Below are 21,513 nucleotides of genomic sequence, written 5' to 3' on the forward strand. Positions count from 1 at the left end.
AGAGCACCACCCGTGGATCCAGCGGCGTCCCGTTGGTCCTCTTCACCCTGGGTGTAAATTTTAGCGATGCGCGTGCAGTAATTACAACTCGAGCAGGGTCCGACCCTAGGTTCCCGCTGAAAAGTTTGGAATGACATGCGTGCAGTAGTTACAGCTCGAGTTGGGTGCCTCCGAAGAGGGACCCTGAACAAAGAAATCCCTGGGCAATTACAGCTTTTTCAAATTAAGTTTCCCACCCCTCACGCGGTAGTTCAGACCAATAGTAATTTTTGGGTCTGGGGTCTCCTGCTCCCTATTGGGTCTCATCGTTGTTCCCAAGCAGGCTGCTTTTCTCCCTTATCTTTACTGTTGCGGTTTCTGCTGACAAATGTGTTGATTCCTCGGGTTCTGCCCTTCTTTCTCAGGGCCCTGACAAACAGGTGTTGTTCCAGCAATTAGCACTGCCCCAGCAGTGACAGTAGGTGTTATCTTCCAAGGTCCTGACGAGGAGGATATAATTCAGACCCCCCCCTAATTAACACTGTTTCAGCAGTGAGGGGAGGCTTTGTTTCCCAGGGTCCTGGCGCCCAAGCAGGCCTTATTTCAAAGCCTTGACATCCTCCCTCCTGGAGTGTGACGCATAGGAATGCAAACTGCTTGTAACTCCCTTATCTTTCCAGTCTGCACCAGCTCTGGGGCCCTTTCTCACTGAACTAGGGAGTGCGGCTAAGCAAGTTTTATAAAAGTTGTGTTAGGCGGCAGTAATTTGCAGTCCAGGTCCCAAAGTCTCTGTCCGATCGTGGTCCGGTTCAGCGCAGGCTCGGTGTGTCCCGAGTGGTCGCAGGGAGACCATTTCAGGGGTCGCAGCAGCTCAGTCCTGTTTCCGCTGGGAACAGATGGCTTGTTTGGGGTTTTGGTTTGCTTGCACCTTATGTACCAAGAAATGTTTAAGGCAAAAGTTCACTCATCTGTCCGCCACACCACCCCGTGACTTAAACATTGATTGGTACGTCTCCTTCCTGAAGTCTTCATAGCCTTCGTCCATGGTGGTGATATGAGACAGAGATCAGAAGGAAATATAGAAAAGGTAGAAGCACGCATAATAAACAGAGGTCTTGCTCAATGCAAACTTATTCTTTAACAACTTTAACAACATATAACTTCACAGAACAAACATCAAAATTGAGTTAACAAGGTAAGTGATTGTTACAACAGGTAAACAAATTGCATATTTGACACAACATGTCGGATTAATTGAACAAAGCAAGGAATTATACAAGATAAGAACATTAAAGCAGCAACTGCACATTACAAATACACTATTAACTGTTTCACTCACAGTGCCCCCAGTAACCAGGACCACGAATCGCCACTCCAGCCATTCCAGGTTTGGACAGGGACGTGGGCTATTTTTTCTGATATCTTTGGTTAACTGGAGAGCTACTTCGCCTACATCATCTATCTCTAAACAACAGTTGGAAATATTCAATTTCCCACACACCCCTCCCTCTTCAGCTAACAGATAGTCTAAAACCATGCGGTGCTGACGGATTGCCATGCGCATCTGTTGGGACTGCAGAGTTAAAAGATCTATTGCATTTCGTTCCCCAGCTTTACTGAAACCAGGGGTTCGGCTGGGGAATCCAATTTCTCAACCCCCGGTCCCTGTCAGTCTGAATCTTCTGTACCAATCATGAGCAAATCTGCCTCTGGAACAGATGCAGACTGAGGTTTCCAATGATCTGATTGTCTCTTCGGGCACTCATTTTTCCAGTGCCCCTTCCCCCTGCAAATTGCACACTGATCTCTCCTCAGTGGAATTCTATTTCCCAAATCCCCTCCTACTCTATTCCCTCTTCCACATCCTTGTCCTTTTGGAAAACCCCTTCCCTGAGAGGAAGTTTGTGCCGGGCAAATGCAGCTGCCAACATTGCAGCATTTTGCCTCTTATCTTTCAGTTTCTCCTTTTGTTTTTCCTTTCCCTCTACTTCTTCCCTGTTATTGTACACCTTATATTAACATCCCCGACATACCATCTACTTTCTGAAGCTTTCTCCTTATATCTGGTGCTGATTGTCCTACCTCTCTCTTAATTGTTTGATTCATTCTTTCCACTTTTCCACTGGATTGTGGCCTCCAGGGGGTATGTCAGGAGGCCACTCGTTATTCTCCCATTTTTGCGTCCCACCCAAATCTGCCTTAATGGATTGCGTCTTACAGGCAACACTTCTGTCTCCGAGGTTATCAGAAACCTTTACGCCTAACTGAGGTCCGCCTGTTTCTGGTAAAAGGAAAAACAGTGGTCTGATAATCCCTATATAACAAATTCCCGACCACCCCACGGGTAAAAATTTATATGCTGTGTCCACAGATCCAATAATGCCCCTTCTTAGCTCTGATGCTCTGAGCAAATGGCCTGTCTATCCCTGGTGGGAACTGAAAGTAAGTTGTGTCTCTGTTGCCCAGAGGGCTGACAAATGTGACTGTCCCATCACCTATTTGGCCGATACAATACCAAGCCCCAGAAGTGCCTTCACATTTGCAGATTCGCTTGTAAGGGGGATAATTGGATCGTTGGAGAGTTAAAGTTTCATTTTTGTTTGACCAGTATCCCTCAAATCCCCGATTGTGCCCCGTTTCATTGAGCCACGTCCATAAGTGGAGATTCCCGTCTTTATCGAGTGGCTTACGAGCGAGTGTCCATCGACATTTACTTTCCCCCACTTCGATCCCTCCCTCCTGGGTACAATTTAAACAATATTGTCCCATGGCTGGAAACTGAATTGGCCAGGTCCCACTGTCGTCCCACGTGTCGTCCGCGGTTTCACTATAATTGCTTACGATCTGGTCTGGGGTGAGGGGTGTGGACGTCCATGGCCAGCTTGATAACCCTAGCGGTCCTCCGCAAACCCAGCAGTGGCTTAAATTGAAAGTTTGGCTTACTGCTTTCGCCAGCAACATGAGCTCGTTGTTCTCGAAGGGATTAAATGGGTTGGGGGAAGGTAGAGGGAGTGGTCGTTCGTCGCCCTCATGGATGCATCCTTGAATCTAGATGGTCCAGAGCAGTAGATGCATCTTGGTCAGACCACCACCTTTGAAAACATAAATAAGAACAAACTCGCTCCTCGGGTCAGGAGGAGGGAATAATCCATTTTGTGTGAATCTTGTAGGTTTTTCCACTAGCATCTTTTGCTCTCCGAATATATTTATTATTCTATTAACCTCCCAGGCATTTTGCTCCCAAAAAGGAAGCCATTCCAGGCAGCCTTTGAACACCGTATGTGAGTCCGTGTAGGTGTGTACAGGGGAAGTAGCCTGGCTTTTGCATTGGGATACGCTCCACACTGCAGCCAGCTCTCCCACCTGCGCACTGCCCTCTCCCTCTGTAATGATCTGCTCCTTAGTCCCCACTTGGAGCGCCACAGCCCGGTATCTCCAGGTTTTCCCTTCCCACTTTGAGGAAGCATCTGTGAACCATGCATTTAGGATCTGATCGGAAAATGTGGGAGCTACTTGAATTACAGACGGAAGTTGGGGGGTTTCTTTATTCAAGTCTGCCTCATCTTGTATATTTAATACTTTAGTGGCTCCCTCTGTTACGGAGAAGATTTCACAATAAAGCTCTATTTGTGCATACCATTTTCGTACAGAGGCTCTCTGAGCCACCCCGTCAGGGGGCAGGGTCCCTGCCAGGACTGCTTTGGTCACTTTAAACGGACCTCGGAGAACTATGGTTTGCTTTCGAATAGCTCGTTCAGCCTCCCTTACAGCAAGGCTGACTACAAACAGCCCCTTCTCCCACAGGTGGATAAAGAGCCCAGTCCGGGCAAATCCCCATTCGATCTGGATAGGGTCAGTGGGGTGGATTGGCCCCAAAGCTTGGTAGGCGTTTGCCTCAAAAACCCGCAGCCACAATGCCTCATCGTGGACCGAGGTCCACTCCCAGTGAGCCCTTTTCCGTAGTAAGTTGTATAATGGCCTGGCAACAATTGAAAAATCGGGAATGTGCTTCCTCCAGGATACGAGTAGCCCTAGAGCGTGTTGCAGGTCCTTTTTGGACTCCAGCATTTTAACTGAGTCTAATGAGGACAGGATATCCAGGGGAATGCAGGTCATTCCCCTCCTCCACCAGATTCCCAGAAATTTTACTTCACTGGAGGGAGTTTGGATCTTTTCGAGTGGAATTATCAGCCCTACCTGCTCTAGGTGAGCAATAATGTCACGCTGTGTTTTCTCAACGTCCTCTACCCGGCTCCCTCCCACGAGCACATCATCTATGTATTGATAAATTTTGACTCCTGCCTGTATGGGGACAGTTTCAAGCTCTTGTGCTAGCGCATGATGGGCTAGTGTAGGGGAGTGCTTGTACCCCTGAGGTAGCCGAGTGAATGTGTATTGCTGTCCCTCCCACGTGAAGGCAAAACGCTCTTGGTCCTCAGGCTGCAAAGAGACCGTAAAAAACATGTCTTTGACATCGATTGTTGCCATCACAGGGTGGGACTGCTCCTGGATAGTCGCTATTAATTCAGCAATGTTTGGCACAGCTGCCATCAATGGGCCTGTATTGTTATTTAATTGCCAATCGTCTACGGTTAGTCTCCACTTACCATGTGGTTTTCGAACTGGCCATACAGGGGAATTGAAGGGGGACTGTGCCGGGATCACAACTCCCTGTTTTTTCAGGCCCTTCAATACTGGGGCAATACCCTCTCTGGCTCCCAAAGGTAACGGATAGGGTTTTACATTAGTCAGCCGGGAAGGGGGGAGGGCAGGCGCCACTTGCAGCAAGGGCACTGCCACACCGAAATCTCCGGTTAGTCTTCTAACCTGAGGAACACCGAAAGACCACAAATTTCCCTGGATGTCCCGCCACTGTTTCCCCTTCAGGACGTCTATGCCTAAGAGGTTCATTTGAAAAGACCCCACAGCCACCATGGTGTCCACAGGACTCTCTTCCCCTAGTAACCACAATGTTACCGGGGTCATGGGCACAGTCTGGGTCTTCCCCAGAGCACTTAAAACTATTAGGTGTTTGGAGGGGACCGAGATGCCACACCGTTCCGCCTCACTCCGTGTTAGTGCTGTAATTTGGGCCCCCGTATCGATTAAAAAGGTTACAGGCCTTTTTTTCGGCCCCACCGCTACGGTGATGAACAAATCTCCTTTGTTATTGCAGGTGAGCTGTCTTATAAACATCCGCCCTCCGCCTCCCCCCTCACCCTGAGGGGGCCGAGGAGCTAGTTTTCCCACCGCCCTTTCATCCTCCTCAAACTCCCCCCCCCCACGTTTAACACCGGTGCGGGGGGTGGTTTCGGTCTGGGCGGGGGTCCCTGTCCGGACCACCTCCGTACCAGGAGCTCTAGTTTTTTGGTCGGGAGCCCGTCCATCAAGTCTCGGGGCACGCCTTTTTGCAGCTCCAGTTGCCATAGTTCCTGCCGGGTCAGGGATCTTTCTCTTCTGGCTAAGTCTGGGCTCCTCCCAGAAAATGCCAGAGACTTGCTTGCTGGCTCTGCCGCCCGCACAGCCCTAGTTTCCACCCTTTGGTAAGTCCGGCCGACTGGCCCGTATTTCCTCCCATAATTGATCAATTCCTGGGCTACCTCCCCCCACGTCCACACCTTTTTCCCCAGCCACCGATGCTCGGGGGTTACCATCCCCTCCAGGGCAGCCGCGATTCTCTCCTCGCGGGGCACATCTTGGATTCTCCCCTGCAATTGGATCCCAATAGGTTTCAGGGAACCAGGAAGTCCCCGTATTAGGGGCGTCATCCGCTCGGGATCTACCGGCAATAACATCGGAGAGCTCAGGTTCGGCTTGAGTTCCTGATCGTACATCATTTGCAGACAAGCTGCTTTTTGTACACTTTCCAGCAATTCATCGACGGAACCTGTTATAGCTAGGGGATCCCCCCTTTCCAAAGGGTGCAGCCCCCCCGCCCAATACGCGGCCCTCTGAGTCAGGGACCACGGGGCTCGGCGATTGCCGGTTGTGAGGAACACGCCCGGGCCCCAATATCCCTCTGCCTCCTTTTCAGATAGCAAGATCCCGTCCCCCCCCGACAGGGATACCCTCCACACGTATTCGGTTTCGGATTCCCTAGCCATTCTGGCAAAATCCTTTCGCAGCTTGGCCAGTTCGGTAGCTGTGAAAGGGATTTCTTTGGTAACAACCTGGGGGCGGTTGTCGCTGTCATCCTCGTATACATATTCCGTTTTGACTAGTGGGCACATATGGGGTGGGCCGTCTACGGCCTCCTTTAATCTTTTTAGGTCCCTTTGGGGGTAAAATTGGCGTACCCGTTTTCCCTCGAGCAGCACCTCAGTTTTGGTGAGGGTGTCTGCCTCCCTCAGGAACTGGTTTCTTAGCTCCTCTTTCAGTATCAGATTTTGGTGCTTCTCTTCCTCCAGTGCCCGCTTGGTTTCCTGTAATTGTTCTTGCAGCGGCGTTAGCACCGCTTGCAGCGAGGCAGCCACGGCCTCTGCCTGACAAGGTGCCCGCTGCCTGTCCTCCACCGCAGCTGCTAGGCACACTCCTAGCACAGCACAAACAATAGCTTTCCCTTTTCCTCTCTTAACTTTGGCTTCTTTTTGCAAGACCGCTATTCGGTCCACTACACTTTGCAATTGGAACCAATGGTCCCGTGCCCATTCTCGTCCCGGGGGTGAAGGACGAGAACAGTGTATTTCCAAAAGGTCATATAATTTCTCGATTTCCTCATAAGAATCGCCTGCCTTCTGAGCAGCCATATCCTACAAAGGGGATTTCGTCCTGGGAGGGCCAAACCTTAAAGGAGTCCAAGTTTCCCCTATACGCTCCCAGGAGGCCAAACCGTAAACTACTACAAAAAGTGTCCTACAAAGGGGATTTCATCCTGAGGGGGTCACACCTTAAAATCCAAGTTTCCCCTATACACCCTCAGGAGGCCAAACCGTAAACTAGTATACGAAAGATCTCACCATTCACTCCTTCCTCACACTTCGTTCGTCTCTGGCCGCTTCCCTTGCGGGAGAGCGGAACCGCGGATCGGAACTCCGCACTCACTTCGTACTTGTTCGTACATCTCGTTCACACACAATCGCTCAGCACATCATACGGTTGTACGATACCCTCATCTCAAGGGATCCTGTCCGTGACGCCAATTAGATGTCCCGATCCAATATCGGGAGGGTTTCGTTACGATCCCAAGGACGAGATTAAGATGCTGAAACCAGCCACATATCGTACAACCTTTTAACTTTATTTTCCACGGAGTGGGGAATAAAGATGGGGAAAGGCGAAGGGGAGGAGAGAGAGAAAAAGAGAGGGAAAGAGAGAGAGAGAGAAAGGGATATCACCACCCGTGGATCCAGTGGCGTCCTGTTGGTCCTCTTCACCCTGGGTGTAAATTTTGGTGAAGCGCGTGCAGTAATTACAACTCGAGCAGGGTCCAACCCTAGGTTCCCGCTGAAAAGTTCGGAGCCAAATCAAGGCAAATTAAATAAATAAATTGTAATGACACGCGTGCAGTAGTTACAGCTCGAGTTGGGTGCCTCCGAAGAGGGACCCCGAACAAAGAAATCCCTGGGCAATTATACTTTCCAATCTTAAGCTCTCCGCCCTTCACACAGTAGTTTGGACCAATAGTAATATTTAGGTCTGGGGTCTCCTGCTCCTTATTGGGTCCCTAGGTAGGTTGTTTACCGTTGTGGTTTCTGCTGACAGATGCGTTTTCATTCTTCGGGTCTTGCCCTTATCTCTCAAAGCCCTGACAGTTTATTACTTCCCCAGCAGTGACGGTAGGTGTTATTTCCCAAGGTCCAGACAAAGGGAATATGATCTGGACCCCGAGATAGCCCAGACCCCCCAATCAGCAGTGTTTCCGCAGCGAGAGGAGGCCCTGCTCCCCAGGGTCCCGGTGCCCAAGCAGGCCTCACTTCAAAGCCTTGACATCCTTCCTCCCGGAGTGTGAAGCATGGGAATGCAAACTGCTGGTAACCCCCTTGTGTTTCCTGCCTGCACCAGCTCTGGGGCCCTTTCTCACTGATGCGGCCTAAGGCTTCAGCAAATTTAGCTACTCATGCTAAGCAAGTTTGATAGAAGTTGTGCTAAGCAGCAGTAATTTACAGTCCAGGTCCCAAAGTCTCTGCCCGATCGTGGTCTGGTTCAGCACAGGCTTGGTGTGTCCTGAATGGTTGCAGGGAGACCATTTCGGGGGTCGCAGCAGCTCAGTCCTGTTACCACCGGGAACAGATGGTTTGTTCGGGGTTATGGTTTGCTTGCACCTTATGTACCAAGAAATGTTTAAGGCAAAAGTTCACTCATGTGTCCGCCACAAAAGGGAGCCCCCCTCCAAGGGATACCTGGACCTGGATTGCCCCCTGCCATGATGGGATAGAGCTGTGGCTCAGGGCAGTGCCAGCCCCAGGACCCAGGAGTCCTGGCTGCCACATTGTCCCCTGGGACAGATGGGACCCTAAGGCAGGGTACCACTCTTGTGGCAGCCTCCAGCCCGGTCCAGCCACCCCCACATCCCTGGATCCACAGCCGTTTTTGCAGTTAACAGTCTCTGGGTGACACCTCAGGAAGGAGCTCCCGAAGCCCTTACCCTTGGTGGAGAGCTCCAGGCGCATCAGGAACAAGGAACTGTGGTCCAGGCTGATGGTCTTGCTCCAGCAGCCCTCCATCTCGCTTACTTCTTGCTCTCGGCTCGCTTCTCCAGCCAGGAAGGAAGGACGCTCTTCCCATTTTGTCAGCCAAAACTCCTCTCCAGTGTGTCCCTGCTCCTCTGCCCATCAGCAAGTGGCCCCAGCATGGCTCTACTGCCTCCTGTCCCCACTCCTTGCCATGGAGCAGCTCCAAAGGTCAGCAGTGGGGAGCACGTGAGCAGTGCCCAGCAGCACCCAGGCCTCCCATAGAAGTGAGGACAGTGCTGTGGCACCAAGGAGACCTCCCTGTGATGCAGCACATCCCACTGTGACCTCAGCTTGCGTCATCTGGGGGCTCAGTCATTCATCGCCATGGAGATGCACAGGCAAGGAGAGAGCAGAGCCATTTCCCCTCATGTTCTAGAAAGCAGCCACCTCCCTTTAGCTCCCAGTTATGCTCCAAAACTTGCTTTTAAATCCTTCAGGAACATCTCTCGATGGTGCCAAAGGCTGTGAAATATTTAAAATGAGGCACTGGAGAGGTCACTTGTGCGCCCCTGCACCGACAGGTCTCTGCACTGGGCAGACCTGTGCAGGAAACTGAGGTTTGGGGGTTGGCATTTTTCAAGGAGAGGATCAAAGTCACGTGGCATCTCACATGACAGCACAAAGCGTGACCATGCGCTGAGATACTCTGGTGAGCCTCAAAACTGGTATCTACTGTGGGCCACTCTTTTTGTAGCAGTAGGGTGTAGGACAGTATGGGACAGGATGCAGCCTTCCTCCTTGAGGCACCAGACCAGGCTCTTAGCTCTTAAAAGTCCTCAGCAAGTTTTCTCGGTCTATGGCGATGGCACCCCCACCTGTTCCCAAGCTGCTCCCCCAAAAAGTCTGTCTTTTGGGTGCAGAGGTTTGCCCCAGTTTGCAGGAGGACAGGGGCTGTGGCCACCTGAGGACAACATCTCTGAGCCCAAAACATTCTCTGCCAAGTTGGCAGCATGAAAGGATGCAGGGGGAAGGAATGGAGATTCTCCCAAACAAGTATATGCTTTAGGTTTATTACAGGGTGAAGGGTTCATTTCCCATGTGGGCATTTCCAGCAGGCTCTTGAGAGCCCCACAGGAGCTGCAGGACACCGCAGCCTTCAGGACACAGGACCACTTTCCTGCCAGAGCCAGATCCCAGAGGGGGCCCACTCCCAGGGAAACGTGGGTCATGGATTGTTCCCTGCCATGAGGGGGTGTAGCCAGCCCTAGAGGAGGTTCTCAGGGCAGACCCATCCCCAGGCCCCAGGAGTCCTGGCTGCCACGTTGTCCCCTGAGCCAGACAGGACCCTCAGGCAGGGCTCTCATGGCAGCCCCCACCCTGTCCAGCCACCCTCACAGCCCAGGATCTGCAGACATTTTTGCAGTTAACAGTCTCTGTGTGACCCATCAGCAAAGTGCTCCTGAAGCCCTTACCCTTGGTGCAGAGCTGCAGGAGTATTGTGAACAAGGAACTGCGTTCTGGGATGATGGTCTTGGTCCAGCAGTCCTACATTTCACTTGCCCACTTGCCCTCAGCTCTTCTGTCCATCCAGGGAAAAAGGATGCTCTTTCCATCTCGTCACCCAAAACCCTTCTTCAACCTGCTCCTCTGCCTTTCAGCGAGGGGCCCCAAGGCAGCCTGCTGCCTCCTGTCCCCATGCCTTGCCATGGAGCAGCTCCAAAGAGCAGCAGTGGGGAGCGCGTGAGCAGTGCCCAGCAGCTCCCGGGCCTCACAGGGAAGTGAGGACACTGCTGCAGCACCAGGGAGACCTCCCTGTGATGCAGCACATCCCACTGTGACCTCAGCTCGTGTCACCAGCGGGCTCAGTAGGTCACCGCCATGGAGATGGCAGAGCCAGGGAGAGAGCAGACAGATCTTCCCCTCCCCTCCCCTTCCTTCACCCCAGGTATTTTCCAAAAACTTGCTGATAAATTCTCCAGGAACTTCTCCAGATAGTGCCACAGGCTGTGATATATCTAAAAGGAGGCCCTGGAGAGGTCACTTCTGCACCCCTGCACTGTCAGGTCTGTGTGCAAGAAACTGGGGTGTGGGGGTTGGTTTGGCATTTGGCATTTTTCAAAGACGAGATCCAAGTCATGTGGAATGAAACAGCACAAAGTGTGACCACAGGCTGAAATGCTTTGGTGAGCCTCAAAACTGGTTTCTACTGTGGGTTGCTCTTTTTGTAGAAGCAGCATGTAGGACAATCTGGGACAGGACGCAGCCTTCCTCCTTGAGGCACCAAAGCAGCCTCTTTGTTTTCAAAAGTCCTCAGCAAGGTGTCCCGGTCTGTGGTGCTTAAGATAGAGATGATACACCAGAAAAGAGTAAATGTGCCCTGAACACACATCGTCCTGAGAGCTTTATCTGGGACCCTGGTCCCTGCCATGCTTCATAGCTGTGGTTACTGTAGTGCATGAACATGATGCTGCCAATTAATATGAAAGAAAAAATACATATGGAAATGGTAAAAATGTGTGAAGTTTTTGAGAAGAGGAATTTTTTATTAATTATCACACTGAGTTATTTTTTTAGAAGATTGCAGCTTATGGCTAGAATCTCCTTTTGGGGCTTGATTCATTTGCCCACATAGAGAGGCTGTTGCTGCCTGAGATGCCCTGAGATAGTTGTGTTCCCATGTGGTGCTGGATATTTTGGAGGCGGCTCCTACGGGACCTTAGCTTGTCATTAGGAAAAGTATCTCAAAACAAGTCAGTTGAGAAAAACCTATTTCCCTCCACTGACTAGCAAGGGAAGTCCCATCAACTGGGTTAGACAGAGACATCTGCACTGATGAGGTCTGGCCTGGGCTGAGATCAGCCTCCTCCCTGTTGTCCCCTAAAATGAAGTAGCACTTCTCTGACTTCCTGCAGGGGATGTAAAGGGAATGTGGCTAGATGTTTTAGGGAGTCCTTTAATACGTCACAGTAACACAGATATGTTCAGATTTCTGCAAGTTTGGCCATCCAAAATTAGACGAAGCTGGTCACCCTGCTTTCCTCATCAGTTGAGGGAGCCCGACACCTCAGAGTGTGATATGCTCTGTGCAAAGAGTGAGGAGTGGCATGGATAGCCATGGGCAGGGGTGGTTTTCTGAGCACCGGGCTCTGTGTAAGACACAAAAATATCTTGTTTAACGGTGCAGGCCTGATTATAGCAGAAATTTTTAGAAAATGACATTAAGAATGAAACAAGAAAGAAATTGGAAAAAAAAGAGACTTAAAGCAAAGGAATGTGTTGTTATACTTTCTAGCTTTTCATTTTTTTGTACTCTTATTGTCTTTTTGGATTTGTTCTGTTTCAAAACATTAGTCTTCTGGGGAGATTATGCATTATCTTTTTGTCTGAAATTGAAAGTCATTTTCAGACCTGGGGCGGGATGCAGTCGCAGGGTCATGGACAAGTGTTGACATTGCAGATGCCCTGGTCCCCTCTGCCCAGCCTCCCTCTGCAGCTCCAAGGGTCTCCGGTCTCCCACAGGTCCCCTGTGAGAGCTGCCAGGCCCAGGCAGGTCCCTCAGAGACACCGGGGCCTCTCCAGGTGCCACTGGGTGCTTGAGGTTGGACACCTGAGCTCTGCCTGGAAAAGTGAAGAACTGTTTTCAACATTAAAAAAAAAAAAAGAGAGAGACCATTTTCATCATCTGAAATGACTGAATAATTTTAATAAAATGTTAGTATTTTCCTATGATGACATAATGGAAATTTTGAGGAAGGGTATGAGATGATGGGTTCTCAAGGGAAGAAATGTTGATCTGCCCGTTGACTTGTGTTACCACTGCTCTGTCTGTTACGTTGTGCTTTTAACCTCACCAATATTTCACCTATTTCCATGTGCCCTGACTAAATTGATCATTTCTAAAATCAACTTTGTGTCAGATGATCTGGGCATATGCACTTTCCATATTTTCCCAGTCTTCCTCCTCCCCTTGCTCTTTATCATTCAGATACTTCTCAACTCTCCAGTTGCTGCTTTAGCTTCAGGGAGTCTAAAGCTTGCGTCATCTTTCAGCAGTGTAATTGTCTCTTCAACCAGCTCCTTCACTGTATGTCTGTGCAGCCTTTCCTATCTATTTGTGAAGAACATTTCAAGGAAGGTTGTTCCTTGTAGACTGTGGACCTCACTGGTGGCAACTCGGACTTGACATACAGTTGAGGAGTGCGTTTTATTTCTTATGACACTAAATCGCGTTCATTTTTCTTTGACCACAGTTAAGACAAATCCTTCTGTGTCTGTTTGCAGCAGGCAAGCAGGTGGGAATTGGTGCACATGAGCTGTAACATTCAGGTACAGCCTTGAGTGGAAAAAGGTTAGATTTTACCAAGAGTGCTCTAAGTCCCCAGTGGCTGATGAGAGAAATGGCAGGGCTGGGGAGGTGGGGAAGAATCATTTCCATGGATGTCTGCCGTCAAGGATGGTGCTTTTCCTACATGTCCAGACTTCATTAGGAGCCACTCTGGATCAATATCAGTTGGAGAATGTGGATATTCTACACCCTAACTTGTAAGCTGAAAAAAAGGGAAAACTTCAAAAGCAGAAATTCTTTCTTTTCTTTTTTTCTGATGCTCATTGAAATCTTCCTCTTGTACATAGACTCCTGAAACCTCTCCAATTAACCACAGAAGAATTGAAGAGCTGAAGAAAATTACAGAAAGAGGCATGGCTTCTTAGGGGTTTGTGCATTTTAATGAGCCCTGTGGGGTATTTGGTGCTGAGCCCATGAACCTCCAGTGCTGAGACTGAACAAACCTTTCAAGAAGTTGAAGTCAGAAGCAAATCCCCAAGTTTCTTGGAGCATTAATGAGTCCCACTGAGGGCCATTACCAAGAAAGCCTCCCCAGGGTCTGATTAGAGCACAAACTTGAAGGCCCTGACTGTAGGTAGGCAAAGGCAATGTGCAAGTGGTTGTGTTGCCAAGTCAACCTCCATGTGTGTGATCAAACAGAATGGCCAAGCCCCACAGCCAGCCCCTGGGTAGGGTGATGCTTTCCCCCACATGTTGCTCAGGGCTCTTCCTTGGGTGGTGTGAGAGTGGAAGGGTGCAATGCCGAGTGCAGGACAGTGATATGGCACCTCCTGGGCTCCCTGGGGGTGAGTAGGCACTGAGACCTGGTGCAATAAGGAAAGGACATGTTCTCATAGGGCTCTGTGACAGTGAACAGCGATAGCCAAGAGGACAAAGACCTGCATTCTGTTGGAGGCTTTTGACATTGCCCTCGGTCATCTCCACCACAGACTGTCCTAAGCTATCACAACCCTGCACCTGTTTCCCTGCAGCTTGTAGACACCCAACCTGCTTCCACACCTTGCTCTCGTTGCAGGATCTCCCCACCTTTACTGATGTCCCTTTTCGCTCACTTGCTTTTTGTTGAAACACAAAGCCAGGGGCTGGTCTGAATTCTGGTCTCTCAGAATCCCTCTGAGTGACCTGTTGCACCACAGCACAAGTGACATTTCTTTTTCCTGGAGTCCAGTCTGTACCTTTCAAGCTGCTCTTTGTGGCTGTTTCCCCTTCTCATGCTGTTTCCCACTTCCAGGAAGAGTGCCAGCATCTCTGAAACCACCCTTCAAGCTGTCACAGGCAACTCCTGTACTGGCCTCAGCTGTAACACTTCACCAGGCTAAGGAAGCCCAGGTCCTTCAGCCTCTCCAGGCACTTTAGGCCCCTAATCCCATACTGGCAGACTCCTCTGGACCCTCTTCAGTTGCTCCCCATTCCTCCAGCACTGGGCAGCCCACACTGGGACACACTATTCTGCATGTGGCCACACCAGTGTTGAGTCAAGGTGGGAGTAATAACTCCCCTGATCTGGGTGGTCACGTCCTTCCTAATACAGTCCCATACGCAGCTGGCCTGATTTGTGGTAAGCACGCACCACTGGCTCCTATGGCATCCTTTGCAATGTCCAGGTCCTTCTACTAGGGGTCACTCCTCTGCCAGTCAGATCTCAGCCTGTCCTGATGCACATGTTCTGCCGTGCAGTGCTGGACTGTCCAGGATCTGCACTCTGCTACTCTCCTTCCTCACTCCGCTCAGGATCTGGAACTCTACTTTTTCATGGTCACCATAGGCAAGGCTGCCACTGCCTAATCCATCCCTGATCAGTTCCTCCTTGTTTGAAATTTCCAGATACAAGAAAGCATCATGAGTATTGTCCCATCATACACCGGTGCTAAGAAGTTGTCCCTGATGCCCTCCAGAAACTGCCTGGCCTGCTTGCACTCTGCTGCTTGCCCTTCCAGTTAATGTCTGGGACATGGAAATCACCACCACCACCACCCTAAGAACCAGGGCCCGTGATCCACAGACTTGTTCACATTGCTTAAAGGTGACTGCAGCCAAGCACTCACGCAAAGCCTTGCTTCTTCCGTGGAAGAGCTCCACACATCTGAGCTGCCCCTTCACACCAAGGGCATCCCCCCTCCTCATTGTCCCTGGCTGTCTCTCCTGAAGAGCTTGTACCCTCCAAGGAGAGCCCTCCAGTCATGTGGGTGATCCCACCACATCTCAGTTCTTCCAATGATGTTGCAGTCCTGTGGCAGCTTGTGCTCTTGGCTGTGCCCTGGGCTGCATGCGTTTGCATATATTTGGGCTACAGGGCTTCAGCTGTGGCAGAGAGAACAGACTGGTTGGTCATGGTGAAACCTGTTACCAAGAGCCAAGGACACCGTGTGTGCAGTGGCCCCACTTCAGAGCAGAGACGTGCTGGCATAGATAATGGGGCACTGTAATGGTGAAAGGAGGTTCCCACTAAGAGAACAAACCCTGCAGTGCCCAAGGCCAGGGAGAAACAGAGCTGGGCTGTGCAGGAATAGCAGGAGAGGATTTTGTTGCCTGAGCTGACTCTGCAGCACCGTGGGGCCTGTGACAGAGGTGAACCAATCTCCAGGAAGGACAAGGTGCCACTGAGGAAGTCCTTCGTCCTGGGCAGTCTGTGATCCAGCCACCCTGAGGTCATCATTAGCCCATTCGCTGTTCATAACATCCAGGGGTGAGAAGAGGTTCAGGGACAGGAGAGCAAGAAAGTTTGAGAGTGCAGAGACTAGAGCAGAGATCTTGGTGTGATGTGCCTCTCATTTATGCAGCACACTTGGATGTAGATGGGATGGACTTGGCCTAAAGGCAGTGGTGGGATCCAGTTGTTTGGACACAGGTAGGAAACCCAAGATGCCCTAGGGCACTTGCCCAGCACCACTCCAAAGGGGCATGGTTTTCCTGTAGGTGCCATGGTGTATGTGCTAGAGACATGTGGTTGTGCTGGACACCCCAGGCATCTGACGTGGTCCTGCCTATGGCCTATCTTATGTCCTTAAATCACCTGCCTGCACTGGATTCTGTTAGCTTTTTGGGCTGTAGAGGTCTGCCTGTGTCTCTGCTTCATAGTGAGTGGAGCTTTAGTAGGAGCATTAGGCATCCAGTGTCATTACAGCTGGCCATGGAAATTCCCCACCTGGCCCCCACCTGATGCTCTAGAAGGATGTAGGTCTCACAGTTGCTCCACCAGAGCAAGCAGACAGTGGCACATGCCTTGGACCACCTCTGTCTCTTCAACTGTCACCAGGTGTTTGTGTGTGGGCAAGTGACTCCCACCCTCCATCTCCAGTGATTACAGTGGGAGCTTAGAGAAGGAGCTCACGTTCAGACACCTCTGTTGTGCTCACTTCAGCTGGGGGAAGGGGACTCTCAGCTCCTGTGTGTTTGTGGAGTTCATGGGAGGGATGTGAATCCCACTGCATCTCAGGGGCTTCTAACGTAGTGTAAGATCCTTCAATGGACTCATCAGAATCAAAACCTGAACCATGTGTCCATCAACTCCCTTCTTGTCCCTGTGTAGGTGTCCTGCCTAGTTAAGAGGTGGGAATAGGGACATCCACAGTGGGACGTTTCCACCTCTTGCAGATAACCATCCTCTGATGAGGCTAACTGTAATGCTGCAATCAGTCTTCCTTCAGTGTTTAGAGAGGGACTATCGGTGATTATTTTAGTTTATTGCAGTGAACATTTCCCAGGAGGAGGGAGCACAGGAGACAGAGAAACTCATGCCATCAGCTGGGCCTCTGCTCGTGAGTGGGGCCAGGCTCCTGGGATGGAGGGAGCTCATGGCAACCTGGCAGCACTGCCCAGAGACAGCTGTGTGCAGGAGCAGCTCCTCTGCCAAGAGCAGCAGGGCTGCGGGCACTGCCTGCTGCTGCTGACATGAGATGAGAGAAGGCAGAGAGAAGTGCAAGGCAGTGTGGAGTGGGAGGACAGAGGAGAGCTGATTGTGGGAGAAGTCTTCACAGCCCTTGACACGGTTAGTCTCTGGCTGTAGAGTAACGTTACTATGGTTCCTGGAGGGGTCTTCTGAACCCAGCCATTCCATGACTGATAGGCTTTTTAAGGATTGCTCTCCAGCTTCATCTAGGGCATAAGAGGAGGAGATGCTTCAGAGCAGGGATTCTCTGCCACACTGTCCCAGGGACAGGGCATGCTGCTACCTTTTCCCCGGGACCCTGCAGGGGTGTGAAGCCTGAGTGTGCATGCAGGTCTGCGCAGGGCTGTAATTCAGAGCTGTGTCCCTGCACCCCAGGGTGCTGTGAGCCCAGAGCAGTGACTCTGCCACCTGTGATGGTCAGCACTCAGCCTGCCCAGGGAGCTCCCCACAGCACCTTGGGGAAAAGCTGTGGGTCGAAGGAGCGACCCCCAAGAGGGCAGGTTCATTCTTCTGCTGAGAGGGTGCTGCATGGGTCAGGGCTGCTCACAGCTCTAGCTCATGCACAGGACATGTCCGAGGAGCCTTTTCAAGAGGAATATCAAGAGAAGGGCTACTTGAAAGAGAAGGAGCTTTCCTTTGGGTGTCTGCGCTTTCAGTTCCCTAATTTTTACAGAGAGAATGAAGGAAAGAGTTTTCTGTTTTGTCAAGGAACTGGGACTCACAAACCTTCACTCTGAGAGATTAATAGTTTTGTGAGAAACCTCAGCAAGCTGCTTCATCCCCACGTTAGCCTAGAGACAGCATCAGAATCACCTTTGTGGCCTCATAGGACTTTGTGACCTCCTCTTTAGGACGTGCATGCACAGAGATGCCCCTGGACAGTGCCCTGATCTGGGAGGTTACTGTAGGGCAGAACTGAGCACCCAGAGGGTGGGATGGGGTCTGTGAGCACTGATTGGGAAAAGAAGCTGGGACAGGGAAAGAGCTGCCAGCAGGGACAGTGCGAGGCAGCAGAGATGGGCAGGGAATGAGCAGGAACTGCTAACTGAATCGTCATAGCAGGATGGATTTGAGCAAGTCTTGGTCAGTCCCTGCAATGCAGACAGCTTCCTCTGAGCAAGCTGCCCCTGTCTTCCCTCCACCCAGCAGACCCTCTGCCCTGACAGCCATGGAGTCCAGGGCATGAGCCACCTCCTCTGCAGGCAGACCTCCGGCAGAGGAGAGGGGCATTTTTCCTGCTATGGGTCCATTTCGTGCTTCCTGACAAAGGGGCTGAGAGTGACTGCTCTGCGATGTCACCGTCTGCAAGGTGGCATGCCCAGCTGGGTAAGGTGAAGGCTTTCCTGAGTGCCCATCTGTCTCTCTCTCTTCTTGCCCCCTTTGGCACCAGGATCATGATGTTGCTCCTTTTTTTCCCTCCTGTCCGTGCTGCTCCTGTTCTCCTCTTGGGCTCCCTGGGGTGGGGGGCGGGGGGTTCAGGTGCAGTTCAGACACTGACACTGCGAGTTGGGCAACAGAGGAATCTGTATGAAAATGAGGTTCCCCAGCTCCCTTCTAAGCTGTGCGGCTCCAGGAAATGCAGTCTGTGGGGCTGGGAAATGAGCTGACTCTCCCTTAAGGAGAGACCACCTTCAGTCCTCATGGTCCATTGATGGTTTCCCTGTGGTGTCCTGCCAGGCTGGAAGCTGCCCTTTAGAAAGGCACTGCTGTCTCATAGCATCTCTGTGATATCTGAGAGACCCATGAAGATGCTGCAGAGATGCTGAGAGTATGGAGATAGTGGTGGGAGGGTGTAACTGGGCAGCTGAAAAGAGCCCTGTGTGTCCCTGGCTAGAAGGGGAGTGTGGAGACCTCCCTCTGGTGCCCTGAGAAAGGGTGAGAAGTTTGGAGACCTGCACTGTGAAATGAGACTCCTCTGCTCTCGGCAGTGGCTGGTTTCTTTTTAGGGTAACATGATCCTTCACTCAAACAGGTGCGAGCACAGGAGAGCTGGGAACAAGGCTAATAGACAGGCAAGATGTCCTCACTCTGCAGTAGGTGACATTGAATCCAATCTTCTCAGGACTCGCAGTAGACATGCTGAGAATTTCTGCCTTTAAGGAATACTCCCCAGGGGTGACAAGGACATCTCAGAGAAAATAAACACTATTTAAAAATCCTTAAAACTCTGTTCTTCAAGCCTCGTTCTTTATAACTGGGAGTGAAGCTGAAAAGCCTTTCCACGTGACAGGTGGATTTTATTTGACAGAAATGGTGAATGTCAGAGCTAGTCACCCCCATTCGCACTACTGTACAGCAGGACAGACTCCTCTGGAGTCCATGGGCACATGTCCCTGCTCTTCAGAGCAGCACATTCAGCCAGTGGAAAGTGGAGCTCAAGCAAGGGAGCTGCACAAAGATCCTCTCAGTAAAGAGAGCACCAGTGTGGGGGGTTGTATGAGAACTGCAAAAATTGTTTGTTTTTTTTTTTCTGCTTGAAAAGTCTCTCCTAATTTCTCAATGTCTTTTCTTCTTTGGACAGTCCCCCATGCCTGGAGAGAGCAAAATGGCCAACAGCAGCTCCCTCAACGAGTTTCTCCTCCTGGCATTTGCCGATGTGCGGGAGCTGCAGCTCTTGCACTTCTCGGTCTTCCTGGGCATCTACCTGGCTGCCCTCCTGGGCAATGGCCTCATCATCACAGCCGTAGCCTGTGACCACCACCTCCACACCCCCATGTACTTTTTCCTGCTCAACCTCTCCATCCTGGACCTTGGCATCATCTCCACCACTGTCCCCAAATCCATGGCCAATTCCCTGTGGGACACCAGGGCCATTTCCTACTCAGGATGTGCTGCTCAAGTGTTCCTGTTCGTCTTCTTGTTAGGAGGAGAGTATTCTCTCCTCACTGTCATGGCCTATGACCGCTTTGTTGCCATCTGCAGACCCCTGCACTACGGGACCCTCCTGGGCAGCAGAGCTTGTGTCAAAATGGCAGCAGCTGCCTGGGTCAGTGGGTTTATCAATGCTCTCCTGCACACTGCTAATACACTTTCAATACCACTCTGCCAAGGCAACGCTGTGGACCAGTTCTTCTGTGAAATCCCCCAGATCCTCAAGCTCTCCTGCTCAGACTCCTACCTTAGGGAAGCTGGGGTTATTGTAGTTAGTCTTTGTTTAATCTTTGGATGTTTTGTTTTCATTGTGCTGTCCTACGTGCAGATCTTCACTGCTGTGCTGAGGATCCCCTCTGAGCAGGGCCGGCACAAAGCCTTTTCCATGTGCCTCCCGCACCTGGCCGTGGTCTCCCTGTTTGTCAGCACTGTCATGATTGCCTACCTGAAGCCCCCCTCCCTCTCCTCCCCAGTTCTGGATCTGGTGGTGGCTGTTCTGTACTCGGTGGTGCCTCCAACAATGAACCCTCTCATCTACAGCATGAGGAACAAGGAGCTCCAAGATGCCCTGAGGAAAGTGATTTCATGGACATTTTTCAGCAGTGGTAAAACTGCCATTTCTCTCCACAGATAACTCCCAGCGTACCCCTTACCAGGACTGAGCATCGTTTGTTCACTTTAGTTTTATTATTACTATTAGTAGTAGTAGTAGTTGTTATCACGTTGCTGCACAAATGCATGGATTCATCCCACCTTTACTAAGACTGCTCTGTCTCACCTGATGCCCACATAAAATTTGTCTTACACTGGGTCAGAGCTGACTCCCTCACAGGATCTCTGTAATAAAGTAGATTCTACCCAGTGCAGTGCCTGAAAGGTGGGCTTCTCCAAAGCTGGTGTCAAGAATAGGCCCAGGTAAATCATTCCAAAATGGGCTGTTGCTGATGGGGTTCCCCATGGGTTCAAGAGCAAAAAGCTCATAATCATGTAATGATCTCTTGAGATCACTTGAGAGTGATGATCTCTTAAGAGACCAAGGGCTGGATTTAGGACTCCCCCATCAGTGTCCAGTGACAGTGGAGGGGATGAATGGTCACAGATTTACATACCCAGAGCTGTGCCACACGTTAAGGCACAGTGTCTGATGCCTGTCCTTCTGGAGGGGAAGCTGGAGGTGCCAGGAGAGCACAGGGGATCTCCTGGGACAGCATGTTCTATGGGTGGTCAGTGAGTGGAACCTCACAAAGTGAGAGGTCCTCCAAGGTGGAGTCAAAGTTAAAGCGCTAAAAGCAGGTTTCCACAGGCAAAGGAGAGGCAGTGGGGACCCAGCTGGCATGGGGAAGGGAGACTGGAGAGCGATTCATGTCACCATCTGTGAAATACCAAGGGCATGATCTAGAAGCACACCTGGACACAACCAGCACCCTTGGAAATGCTCCACAGTCGTTGCAAGCACCTGCCACATCTGCAGTCCCCCTGGAGGGATTAGAGGCCCTGATCCCCATTTGGTTGGGTCTGCTTCCCACCCTGACCAGCACGGCCAGTGCAGAGTCACGTCATGGCCCTGTGGCCTCACAGCCTGCTCATTCTGCAGAGCAGTGCCAGCAGCTTGGGGCCCTGCAGAACAGGGGAGGAGGTGTGGGAAGGGACAGCAAGATCAGAGGAGTGACTGGGAGAAATTAGAAGGAAGCGGAACTGGGCTTGAAAGTGTCTTGGAGAGAAAAATGCTGATGTATAATTAAAAAAAAAAAAAGAAAAACATTCAGAGTGTGGGTACACTAAAGTGAGCTCACAGTGCAGAGCCAGAAGTCCTGGTC

At 51.0% G+C, this 21,513-nt stretch overlaps 1 protein-coding gene across 1 annotated transcript; it reads left to right on the plus strand.

Moving 5' to 3' along the window:
* Positions 1-19,370: 19,370 nt before the first annotated feature.
* On the plus strand, positions 19,371-20,330 carry LOC135326928 (olfactory receptor 14C36-like). Its single transcript, XM_064504569.1, has one exon. The coding sequence runs from the start codon at positions 19,371-19,373 to the stop codon at positions 20,328-20,330; it is 960 nt and encodes a 319-aa protein (XP_064360639.1).
* Positions 20,331-21,513: the final 1,183 nt, after the last annotated feature.

Source organism: Dromaius novaehollandiae, unplaced genomic scaffold (assembly GCF_036370855.1).
Source record: "Dromaius novaehollandiae isolate bDroNov1 unplaced genomic scaffold, bDroNov1.hap1 HAP1_SCAFFOLD_41, whole genome shotgun sequence".
Classification (NCBI taxonomy): Eukaryota; Metazoa; Chordata; class Aves; order Casuariiformes; family Dromaiidae; genus Dromaius; species Dromaius novaehollandiae.